Here is a 13,280-nt window from a genome sequence, read left to right as displayed (position 1 = left end):
ACCTACCTATGCCTGGCGCTCTCCTAGGCACTGGAGACATATTGTGGAACGAAACAAGCCCCCTAGTCTTGTGGAGCTCAAATTTTAGTGCAAAAACAAAAACAAAAACTTACAACAAAAATGGACAATTTCAACCAGTGGCAAATGCTTTTAAAAAAAACAAAAGGAGAATAAAAGAATAACATCAATGAGGGGAAGAAGTCTCTTCTAGAGAACATGGTCAAGAAAGGCTTCTCTGGACCTGAATAGGCATTTTTCCAGAGACCTACAGATGGCCAACAGACACATGAAAAGGTGCTCAACATCACTCATTATCAAGGAAATGCAAATCAAAACTACAATAAGATATCACCTCACACCTGTCAGAATGGCTAAAATCAAAAAGACAAGAAATAACACGTGTTGATGAGGATGTGGAGAAAAAGGAACCCTCATTCACTGTTGGTAGGAATGTAAGTTGGTGCAGCCACTATGGAAAACAGTAGGGAGGTTCCTCAAAAATTAAGAACAGAAACATCATATGATCCAATAATTCCACTACTGGGTATTTACCCAAAGAAAACAAAAACACTAATTCAAAAAGATACATGCACCCCTATGTTTACTGAAGCATTATCTACAATACCCAACTTTGGAAGCAACTTAAGTGTCCATCAATAGATAAGTGGATAAAGAAGATGTAATACACACACACACACACACACACACGCACACACACACACTAGAATATTGCACAGCCATAAAAAAGGATGAGATCTTGCCATTGGTGATAACATGGATGGACCCAGAGGGTATTATGCTAAGTGAAATAAGTCGGACTGAGAAAGACAAATACTATATGATTCACTTATATGTGGAATCTTGAAAACAAATTAACGAACGAACAAAAAGCAGAATCAGACCTATAAATACAGAGAACAAACAATGTTTGCCAGAGGGAAAAGGGGATAAGTGGATGGGCAAAATGGGTGAAGGGGACTGGGAGATAGAGGCTTCCAGCACTGGGATGAGTAAGTCATGGGAATAGGGAATACAGTCGATGGTATTACAATGGCGTCGCATGGGGACAATGGGCGGCTACACTCGGGAATGTAGCATAATGTATAGAGATGTTGAATCACTACGTTGCACACCTGAAACTAATGCAACATGTATGTCAAGTGTACTCAAATAAAAAAAACAATTAAGAAAAGGGGGAAAAAGAGAAAAAGAAAGGCCTCTCTGAGTTGACATTTCAAAATGATACAAGTGGGTCATGAGAAGATCTAGGGGACAAGCATTCCAGAAAGAATCCACAAGTGCGAGATGGACTTCAGCCTGTTAAAGAAGTAGCAGGAAGAGAGAGGGAGGAGGAAAGAGGCAGAGAAGTGGCTGGAGGAGCAGTCAGGGACCAAAACGCTAGAAAGCTACAACCATGGTAAGGAGTATGGCTTTCATTCTCCATATGATGGAAAGCCACGAGAGGAATTTGAGCAAACGTGAGTAGAGAAAAGGTCCTCCTGGCCACTGAAAGGAAGGCAGACCTAAGGGGAACAAGATGAAAAGAAACCAGTTAGGAAGCTATTACAATAATTCAGGCAACAGACGGCAGGGATTTGGATTGGGATAGTAATGGTGTTAACAGTGTGGTCAGACCCTAGACATGTTCCAAGGACTTACTGCCGGATGACATGTGGGGCACGGTAGAAAGACAGGTTTGCTCCCTAGCAAGTGGACCCGCTTGGACAAAGTTCGAATGTTCTCACCACCGGCCATACCCTTTCACTGACTCTTCAGCCAGTAGGCCCTGCCCTCGTAAGTAAAGCCAGATCATGCCTGGTTTGCATCTCCAACTGGGTTAATGAGGTAGCCGTGTGCAGAACACTGCAGAAGGCCCCTCCTCGGACCGAGTCCTACCTTCTGTATGGTTGTCATATAACATTAACACCCAGACCCTGAGCAACACCATAGGGCAGCCGTGGTAAAATCAATGATCATTATTATTGCGTAACAGTGAACGTGGTGGGGAAAACAAGCAGAACTGTAGGCAGGGGATCTCAGGTCCAAAGCCACTCCTTTGCCATTCCGCTGGCTAGGTAGCCTCCAGCAGGCCCATTCGTCTCCCTGGGGCTCCGACAACAGTGACTCTTGTAGTCTCTACTCAAGGACTCGTAATTGCTCGTTGGTATTTAAAGGGCCTGATGCAGCCACATCGGCCAAACACGGGAGACCCCAAATGGCTGCTTCCTTTCCCCATGCTCCCAAATATGGACATAGTACTTATCTCAGGCGTTGTTAGGATTAAATGAGATAATTTATGTGGAAGAACCACCTGTGGTGGATGCTCAGTAAATGTTGGCTTCCTTCCTCCTCACCTTCCCTCTAACTGCTTCCTGCGTTAGGAATGCCATCCCCACCGCTGCCCCAGCCCTGCCCCAGGGTCAGACTCACAGGACCCTCTGCCTCTAAAAGGATATGCTGAAGAAATCGCTGGCCTGGAGACAAGAGCCCCCAGGGCTAGAGCCTACCAATGCCACTAAATGAGCTGTATGACCTTGGGAGGGTCCCTTCAACGCTCAGGGTCTCCCTTTCTCCTTCTCTGTAAAGCAAACAGTGTTGGGTTAGAAGATCTTCAAGGTTCCGCCAGTCCTGGACGTCTATATTCCAGCCAGAAAGCATCACGAGTGACTCCCAGTCTAGGAGGCCTAGCATCCCTGGGCCCAAGACCACTCACACAATGCACAAACGCCCATTTCTTCTTAACAGCTTGACAGACATTTGATTCAAATGCTGCATCTCAAGCTCTGGAAAATGTTATCAGCACAGGCCCCACCTCCCAAGTGACACACTCAGCACAGAGAAGAAGCGAGCTGGTACCAAGCTCTGTTTGAGGCCCAGCCCAGCGGTGCCCTGTTGGTGACCTCCTTGGCATGCAGCTGTCCAGTTCTGCTACTCCTCCTCCTCCTCCAGCTCACGTCTGGTGGGTACGGATAGCAGGCAATGGTCCTCACGGTCCCCACCCCCTCCCCTCCCCACCCTGTCTTGGTAGGAAGGCAAATTACTCCCACCGTTTTGGAAAACAACTCAGCAAAACCTATTACAATTTAGATGTAAAACATTCATGTCCTTTGACCCAGCAGCTTCGGTTCAAGAAATTGAACCTGCAGAAACACTTGAACAAAGGTGCAGACAATGAACAAGGAGACTCCCTGCCGCTTTATTTGTAGTAGCAAATACATGGGAATGATCCCAAAGTCCACCAGCAGGCAATCCATTAAGTAAATTCTGCTACATCCATATAACAGTAGGCCTTCTGGCAAGAATTATATCTCTTAGGATAAATAATGGAAAGATATAAACTGACATAAAACATGCTTCGAGGGGCGCCTGGGTGGCTCAGTCGGTTAAGCGTCTTGACTTCGGCTCATGTCACGATCTCACAGTTCACGAGTTCGAGCGCCAGGTCGGTCTCTGTGCCGACAGCTCAGAGCCTGGAGCCTGCTTCGGATTCTACGCCTCCCTCTCTCTCTGCCCCTGCACAGCTTGTACTGTCTCTCTCTCAAAACAGGTTTTAAAATTTTTTTAAAAGAAGTAACAATAAGAATAAATAACTGCATATGGTGACACACATGGGGGAAAAAAACTGGAGTAACTATTAACAGCGGGTATCTTTAAGGACAAGACTACAAAGGACTTGGTACTTTGCATTATCCTACTTCTGCACTGCTTCAACTTTTTTTTTTTTTACAAGCGGAATTACTTTTATAAGCTAAAAAAAAAAAATTAGAGCTAATTCTGAATGTCCTCAGTCCTGTCTCATTTTGTACACTGGCATTCACCTACATGTAGGCTCCCCAGAGCATGCCAGGCTTCCTACAAGCCGGGACATCTGCAGCATCAGCACCCGTTAGCCTCTTTGAATCTGAAATCCAGCGGGAACTCAGGAATAGACTTTGGCCCACTCCCTTCAGGAACCGCCCGGGAGAGAGCAGGGTATGGTCTGTTCTCAATATGTAGCAGTCCCAGATCGCTCATCAGTCTCAATATGTAGCCACGTTCCCCTCATCTCAGAGAGGTGGTCACACCCGCCCTCCCGCAGCTCCAGCAAAGGTTTAACCTGGAGGAGCTTACCTCGTGTAGTGGCTAAAGCAAGGGTTTGAAACCACGGGTGGATCTCACAGGCCCGGGGTTTCTCGACCCAGGAATCCCATTTAGCACAGAGATTTAGGTTAACTACGGGGACTTCTTTTTTTTTTCTTTTTTTTAATTTTTTTTTTCAACGTTTTTTATTTATTTTTGGGACAGAGAGAGACAGAGCATGAACGGGGGAGGGGCAGAGAGAGAGGGAGACACAGAATCGGAAACAGGCTCCAGGCTCCGAGCCATCAGCCCAGAGCCTGACGCGGGGCTCGAACTCACAGACCGCGAGATCGTGACCTGGCTGAAGTCGGACGCTTAACCGACTGCGCCACCCAGGCGCCCCATAACTACGGGGACTTTTTAAAGTGGCTACTGAATGTGCCTTTTGCCAAACCTCTGGAGCTCTCTTCTGGTGCGAAATTTTTCAAGCCTGTTTTTAACTGTAGATCTCCCTCTTCCCTGCCCCCCGCCCCCCACAAAGAAATCTTTACATGGAGTTCCATGATATGAATTAGTTAAAGGAAAAGCTTCTCCAGTTGAAGGTGAGGAGGGGCAGGTGTGAACCAAAGTCTCTCCCTCCCATCTCCTTCCATTTTGCAGCCCCTGAGACACCAAGAGCCCGACCAGACTCAGGGGGAAGATGGCTTGTGCAAAGTCACCCAGCAAACGGATGAAAAAGCTTGCACAGCTGGGAATCGAATATAGGTTTCTCAGTTTCCGACCCGCAGATCTTTTCACACTGACTTTTTTTTTTTTTTTTCTGCATGAAAGGAGGTGTTTTTTGTAAGCTTAAAAAAAGAAATAGCACAAGTTTAGGTAGAGGTATAGGAACACACATGAGAATTATTATATATACATGGAGGAAAATCTGAATCGAGCACACCACCTGGGGGCACTGGGGCGGATCAGTCGGTTAAGCGTCTGACTCTTGATTTCTGCTCAGGTCATGATCTCACACAGTTCATGAATCCGAGCCCTGCATTGGGGCTGTGTGCTGACCCTGCAGAGCCTGCCTGAGATTCTCTCTCTCCCTCTCTCTCTCTCTCGCCCTCTCTCTGTCCCTTCCCCCAGTTGTGATCGAGCACGCGTGCTCTATCTCAAAATAAATAAACATTAAAAAAAATAGAACACACCATCTATTTAATATTGAACGTTATGGGAGAACAGAATTAAAGGGAAACTAGCCATTTTACTCTCCAATGTTTGACTTTCTTAAAATGAGCACATATCACCTCATTCTCTCCTTGAATGTCTGAATGTCTTCACCAATTGAGCTAAGAAATGCTGGGTGGGGGGCGGGGCGGGGAAGGAGACTAGTCTTTTTGTGGGAATATGACTAAAAACCAGAAGGAAGACTTATTATTTTCAGATATGCTATCAAAAATTTTAATTAAACATTTTTAAAAATTTTTTTAATGTTTTTTTAAATTTATTTTTAAGAAAGAAAGACAAAGTGTGAATGGGGGAGGGGCAGAGAGAGAGAGAGGGAGACACAGAATCCGAAGCAGGCTCCAGGCTGTGAGCTGCCAGCACAGAGCCCAACGCAGGGCTCCAACCCACGAACCACAAGATCATGACCTGAGGTGAAGACCAACGCTTAACCAATTGAGCCACTCAGGTTCCCCCCACCCCCGCAAAAAAATTTTAAAAGGTAGAATAGCTCCAGGTTTACTTAACAAGGATTGTGATGTACCATATTTGGCCACAAAATACGCATTCCTTTCCAGACTAATAATAAAAGTGCTAGTTGCTGCAAAGTCCTCTCCAATATCCTGAAGAGATCACTACTTAGCACTGGGGAAATCAAATGGGTTATACATGGCTCAAAGGCATTGATCCCGTTAGAAAATTTAGAAATGGAAAGTTGCATCTGGGTTTCATTCACATGGTCCCCTGCTTTCTTTTCTTTTTTAATTTTTTTAATGTTTTTATTTATTTTTGAGACAGAGACGGAGTCCGACGCAGTCTCCAGGCTCTGAGCTGTCAGCACAGAGCCTGATGCAGGGCTCGAACTCATGGACTGTGAGATCATGACCTGAGCTGAAGTCGGACGCTTAACAGACTGAGCCACCCAGGAGCCCCATCAGGGTAACCGCCTCAGCACCTGAGGAAGATGAAGTAGACCTAGATAACCCCTGGGCTTTCTGGGGTTCTCCACAACATGGATGAATCTCAGATGTGTCACGCTATGTGAAAGAAGCCAGACTTAATGGGCTATGACTTCATTTATATGACGTTCCATTAAAGGTAGGACTGTAAGGACGGGAAACAGATCAGAGGTTGCCAGGAACTAAAGGTGGGGATAGGGTACTGATGACAAAGGAGTTCAAGGGAAACTTTTGGGATGATGGAAATATTCTGTATCTTGATCATGGTGATGGATACTTGGTTAAACGTGTGTCACAATTCAAAAAACCATATACCTAAAAAGGATGGATTTTATTGCATGTAAATTACCCTTCAGTAAACCTCACTTTAAAAAGAGTGTTCCTGGAGGGGCATCTGGGTGGCTCAGTCAGTTAAGTGTCTGACTCTTAATATTGGCTCAGGTTACCATCCCAAGGTTATGGGATGGAGCCCCCAGCCAAGCCCCACATTGGGCTCTATACTGAGCGTGGAGCTTGCTTAAGACTTTCTCTCTCTCTCTCTCTCTCTGCCCCTTCCCTACCTCCTGCCCCCCCTCCTGCTTGTATGTGCACACTCTCTCTCTAAAAAATAAATAAATAATAAAAAGAGTGTTCCCGGAGACACTATGTACATGGGGGAAAAAGGCAGATTTTACACATTTCTTTTGCTGGATAGTTTCACGTTGCAATAAACAGCAGCAGCTTACACAGGAATAGACAGTATCATTCTCCCACTCCCACCTGCATTGGCACTCAGGAACCGAGTTCCTTCAAACACAATGATCTTCCCATCTAGGAACGGGCAGAGCTCAGGGGCAAGGAGGCGAGGCGATGGGGTGAAGTAGCAGGCCAGCTCTGTGGGCAGCAGAGGGGGCTGGCTCAGGCCAAGTGGTTTATCCCTGAAGCTGCTCAGTCACTCCCCCAGTTAATTATCTGTCTGCTGATTCATGAGTTGTGGTTCTTGTGGGCATGCTTCTTGGCTATTTCTGCCAACAGAGGCAGAAGGATTCGCAGGGCTGGGAGGGGATGATAACCAGAGATCCTGAGTGTGGTGGGGAGTTACAGAGGAAGAATTTCTATTAGGAAATTCCAGAGTCATATCCATTTTCCCCCTCCTCACTGTCGCCTCCTTACCCCATCTTATGCTGTCCCCAGGAGATCTCTACCACTCACACGGTTTTGAGGGAGGTAAAGGAGAAAGCTTCCCTCCTGAGTGTCTCCTCCCAGGAGAGAGGGGAAAAAAGCAGACAATCCACAGAGGGTCCCCTGAGAACAGAGGTCTAAGGCACCATAGTGCAGAGATCCAAATGCCCAAAGAATTCATGGTCTCAGCTGTATTCCAAAAATCTCCAGAATGCCCAGATGGAACACTGGAGGCTCCTCTGTGAATCAGTGCAGATATTCAAATACTGGGTTTCTTGCAATGAGGCACATCACCTCCAGATGCCTTTTGCTAGCCTTCCCTGGGTATTTATTTTGGCTGCCAGGGTGCCAGTCACTGGGCCTACAGCACTGAACAAAACAGACATGTCCTTCTCCTCACAGCACCTGAAATCTTGTGAATGTCTTTCACTTTCCTCTTTTCCCAGAGACAGAACTTAAGGTTTTCTAGTATATAAAGCAAATGATGGGCCTCTTTCCTCCTTGGTCTCTTCTGTGGCTTCTTGCTGGGTGAGAGTGGCTGAGATATGCCACACCACCAATGGCGGAATGTCACAAGGGTATGGAATAAGGGACTCCATTGGTCTCACTCTGGGAGCCTGGGTTGCATGCCTGCATGAAGCAGTAATAGTTCTTGTCTCCAACACATGGTAGGTACCATGGATAGGAATAATGGCAATAGTAAACACCATTTGGGGTGCCTGAGTGGCTCAGTCGGTTGCACGTTTGACCCTTGATTCGGCTCAGGTCATAATCCCAGGGTCATGGGATCGAGCCCCACATCCAGACCCGTGTAGGGCTCTGTGCTGATTCTCTCTCTCCCTCTGCCCGATCCCCTACTCACTTTCTCTCTCTCTAAAATAATAACTGATAATAATAATAAAATAGTAAATGCCATTTGTTGAATGCTTATTTTGTGCCTTTATCTCATTTAATTGGCATACTCATCGAAGTACTGTTTTCTCCACTTTACAGATGAGGAAACTGAGATTCCCAAGAGATGAAGTAACTTGCCCAAGGTCACACAGCCAATAAGAGGCAAAATCAAGAATTAAACACGCATCTGGCTGGTTTTAAACCATAGCTGTCCCTTTCCCCAGCCAACAAGCCTTCCTGCCATGTCTCTCCAGGCCCTGAAGGTTCCTGCAGAAGCTTCATCTGGAGAGTTTCCAGGATATAAACTCAGAAGAAGAAATTAGCACTTCAGCTCAGAACTAATCAACTTAGATGGTGACAGCAAACAAAACTAGTTATCCCTCAGGTCTCAGGTCAGAATAAAGACTTAAACTCGGGAAGCCACAAAACCCAATAGCTCTTGGGTGAAGCCAGAAAGATCATCTTTGCATGTAAATTCCAAATTTCAATTCTACCCTCAAACGACCTCGCTTCTCCCCATACCAGACTCTCCTATTCTGGGACAGCCTCTCTGTGCCACCACCCAGCTCTTTCTGTGTGTCCCTTCAACACTGTGTGGACCAACAACCCTCTTCTGCTCTCATCCTAACCTCCTGCTTCCCCAGGAATCTGACAACACCTGCAACCCAGCAGCGGGGGATTCAACCCTGGAGTAGGGGATTTAAACGTAATTGAAATTGCTTTTACCAGGAGTCTATTATTTTGGAGGTCTGACTCTAGAGAGCAAGCTCTTAAATACTTCTCCACCCTGGCTCTCAGAAGGAGTCTGGGTCTGGCTCAGCACAACCCATCACAACAGCTGGAATGATCCCAATCAACGACGAATCTGTGAACAGATCTCCCAAAGGATATTTAATGCAAACTTAAGTATGTCAATGTGGTGGTATCCTATATGGATCATTACAACTCTGTAAACCAGATCTACAAAAAAGACCAGGAGGGAGGGGTGGAGGAAGAGACACCAAAATGACAGGTACACTCCTCATCTTCACTAATACTGGCACCTGCACGATGCTAGGCTCTACCTTAGGTTACTTTATTTCCTTCTAAGACTATAAGAATATAATGATTAGACTCAGAAATCATTCAGAAATTCAGAAAGCTGTAGACATAAAAAGAAAATGTTTTAAGTTCACGGAAGCAGGCAGCCCCACTGCCCTCGTCGACACCAGGCAGCATCTGAACCGCGGCTCTAACACCTCCCAGGACACAAGGCTGGAGATGCGTATTTCTGTCCTATGGTCACCAGGCTGCTCACTGTAGGCTGAAGACATCGGTTGACATGTTTGAGCATCTATCGCATGGGAAGCTTCGGCAAAAACAGCTTAGTCCCCTATAAATGATCTGTAACTCCCCCATCACATCATTCATACAGATTGTGGGGATGGTTTCCTGGGTGTACATTTATCTACAAACTCATCAAGTCATATACATTAAATATATACAGCTTTTTGTATGTCAACCATACACTAAAGTGTTTTTTTTATATTGTTGCCTTGTCCTGTATAATCTTTTATACACACACACACACACACACACACACACACACAAGATCTTGAAGGCAGTCATCAAAGTATTTCTGAAGAGCTATCTTTGATATGGACTTATCTCTTTTAAATACCTCCTGCAGGATTTAAATGGTCTTACAAGGAGTACTACTGGTTTCATTAAGAGTACATATATGTACACATGGGTGTCCTCTGCAGAGGAACGCCCTAGCGGACCAGGAGCCAGAGTTCTCCCTGGCAAGGTCACTAGGGCTCCGGAAGGACCACGGGCAGCATCCCTAGACTGTAATCTCTGCCCCTCCACCCGCTCCCCAGGTCCAATGAGGCCGAATCGAATGCTAACCGCCTTGGAATGGTGTGTGCAACAGCAGGAGAGACAAAGCCAGGGATCGAAGCCAGTAACAGGGACCCGTGGTGTGGTTCCTCGCATATACTGGAGGGCGATCCCGGAAGCGGAGGCACTGCTGTAACCCAGGACCCAGGAGGAGGGTGGGAGCCAGAGCCCTCACCCTCCTCCGAACCGCTCCTGCCGGGAGCCACCAAGGAAAAAGAAGAAAAGAAAACTTGGGAGAAAGTGTAACCCAAGGAGAGAGAGGAATGTGCAGGAGCGGGCACACCCGCGCGCGCACACACTCTCATCCCGAGCAGCTACAACCACATCCCTCGACAGCGCGCGGGAACAGCCCCGGGAAGCCGCAGCTCACCGCGCCCACCCGAGCCAGCCGGCCTCCGCACGCCCCAGACCACCTGCGATGCGCGCCGCCCCGAAGGTGCGCCCGCCACCCCCCGCGCGCGCGCGCGCCGAGGCTGCCGGGGGCAGGCGCCCGACTCCCCTAAGGGCTCCGGCGTCCTGGAGGACCCGCCCCTAGGTGGCCTCTGAGCCCTGCTACCGCGGGGTCGGGAAGCTCCCCGGCTGCGGGCTCCGGCGGCCCAGCCTGGCCCCGCGCACTCGGAGCGCAGACGCGTGAGGGCGGCCCGCGGGTTTCCCGGCTCCGAGTCCGCAGACACCGCGGCGGCAGGATGCGCAGCGCGGATCTCCGGGGAGCCGCGTCCCCGCAGCGCGGGAGCCTCACCCACCTCCGACACCGACGCCCGCCAGCGCCCCCAGCACCAGCACGGCGGCCCAGAGCGGCCGCGCTCGCATCTCGTCCGCCGCCGCCGCCGCCGCGCCCGCCCCACAGCGAGTAGCGGCGCCCGCGGCCACTTTTCCCGCAGCGGGAGGGGAGGGGAGGGGAGCGGACGCGGTGGGTGGGACAAACGGGGCGGGCCGCCGACTCGCGCTTCCTCCCCTCCCGCTCTTTTCTGGACCCTGCGCCGGCAAGGGGGTGGTGGGAAACCTCGGCTCCTCTCCCCCTGCCTGGCCGGGACCCGCCTCGAGAGGCGAGGCTGGGACCGGAGCGGGGTCGTGGGCACGTTCTCCGCAGACATCCTGGTCCCGGGGTCCGCGTCCGGATCCCGGGTATGCTTAGAAAAGCCAGGAGCCTGTGGCCCGTCTCCTGACCCAGTCTCACCTCCTGAGGGCTTTCTCTTTCACCTGAACTCCCGGGCACTTTCCCTCTGTACCTTGAGTTTCATTCATGCACACTTTAATTTGTTTATTTGACAACCTTTTGAATGTTTACTCTATGCCAAGCACCGGTCTAGTCCTTCGTTATTCACTGTTTTTCCCCCTTTGGGTTACTTTGGTTTTCCAGAAAGCCTCTTGACAAGACCGCATCTCAAGCTTGTGTAAGCAATGATGTCCATAAAGGGCCTCTCTCTACAAATACTTGGCTTGCGTATGGAAAGTGATCAACAACGTAGGGCCAATACACTTCCTGCAAACGCAAACTCACAGGCTTTGCAGCTTTATCGTATTTTCCTCCAAGGTTTCCTTCCCACTCTCTGCCTGCCCCCCCCCCCCTCGCCAATCCCTCCCCTGGGTCTCTGGGTCTTTCCCAAGACCAGAAATCAGCCGGCTCAGAGGGGCAAAACGCCGCGGATGTGAGCAGCAGACCGCCAGGGGCTGGGGCTGGTGCTCCTGACGCAATGGGTAGCTCTAATGACAAAAACCAAACCTGATGCATCAAAGAGGATATGGAAGTCTCTCCAGCTCCTGGGCTCCCCTAAGGGCTTTCAACCTGCCCCTGGGCTTCCCTAAGCCCTCTCGAGACACGCAAGATACCTGAAACCTGGCCCTGACTCAGCTTTCCAGCCTCATCTCCCACCCTAAGCCCAGGAAATTAACTTGGCATTCTCAGACACTCCATGGCTTTCCATCTGACTGACCTTCCTAAATCTTCCACCTGGAAAATTACACTTCTCTTTCAAAATATCCCCGATGTAATCTCTTCCAGGTAGGCTTGTCTGGGCCCGTTCCTCCAGCCCCACCCTCTGCAGAGGTGGGCACTTCCTCCTCAGACCTCCTAAACATTAGGATACAGCAAAAGAGCAGCACCCATCAGCAGAAATGTCACTAGCAAGTTGAAGGGGACAGAGGAGGAGCCAGCCCACAAAGGGTAGCTGGGCTTCCTGACCCGGGGTTTGAGACACCAGCTGCACATGCCTCTCTCAGCTGGGGAAGAGTCTCTAAACCATGTTCACAGTGCTGTCCTTGCCCTGGCACAAAATCCAGATCGCACTGCCTGGTCACATGTCTGCCCACGTATTTACTTATTTGCTCAATTCCCACAATTATAACCAATCTCCCAATCACCCAGGTGTCTCCTCAGCCTAGCTCTGTTGGCACCAGAGGTTCAACAAACCTGCTGTCCCACTCCCCAGCCCCTTCAGCCTGAAAAACTTCCTTTAACAAACCTTGCAGTGAAGGTCTCCTGGCAACAAATATGCTCAATATTCATTCGTTTCCTGCTCGTTTGCAATATTTCTTAGATCTACATTTCTATGTTGACAGCGGTAGGGGAGGTGGTTTTCTTGTACTTTAAAGATGTCGTTCCACTGTTTTCTGGCCTCCACTGTTTCTTATGAGCAGTCAGCCACCCCTAACATTGTGGTTCCCCTGTCTTTTCCCTCTGGTTTTGGTTTTTGTTTATTTGTTTTGAAATCATTTACAGAAAAATTACAAAATACTAAAGACTTCTCTCCAATCCTTCACCCGGTTTCCTCTAATGTCCACATCTTATTACCAAGTCCTAATTATCAGACGCAGGAAATTAACATAGACACAATAGTATTAACGAATCGAGATACAGTATTTGGATTTTGCCAATCTTCCCACTAAGGTCCTTTTTCCAGTCCAGGATCCAACATGACATCTTCTCAGCCTATTTCTTTCCTCACCTTGACACTTTTGTGTCAATTGTTAGGCCAGTTATTTTACAGTATGTTTCCCGGTTTGGGTTGGTCTGATGTTTTCTCATGATTGTATTGAGGGATTCTAGACAGAATACCACAGTAATGATGTACTCGTGGACACGTCATATCAGGTGGTACCTGATGACAGTATGTCTTG

The 13,280-nt window shown here is 48.4% G+C and overlaps 1 protein-coding gene across 1 annotated transcript in view; it reads right to left on the bottom strand.

Annotated features, from left to right (window-relative positions):
• ITGB3 (integrin subunit beta 3) overlaps window positions 1–11,018 on the bottom strand; it is a 54,244-nt gene extending 43,226 nt beyond the window's left edge. Inside the window, exon 1 of the mRNA XM_042965410.1 lies at window positions 10,907–11,018. Coding sequence (XP_042821344.1) covers window positions 10,907–10,973 — 67 coding nt within the window. The 5' untranslated portion in view covers window positions 10,974–11,018. The remainder of the gene's footprint in view (window positions 1–10,906) is intronic.
• Window positions 11,019–13,280: the final 2,262 nt, after the last annotated feature.

This window comes from Panthera tigris, chromosome E1, assembly GCF_018350195.1.
Source record: "Panthera tigris isolate Pti1 chromosome E1, P.tigris_Pti1_mat1.1, whole genome shotgun sequence".
Lineage (NCBI taxonomy): Eukaryota > Metazoa > Chordata > Mammalia > Carnivora > Felidae > Panthera > Panthera tigris.
The sequence above is the reverse complement of the archived record's forward strand: the minus strand, read 5'-3'. Positions and strand labels throughout refer to the sequence as shown.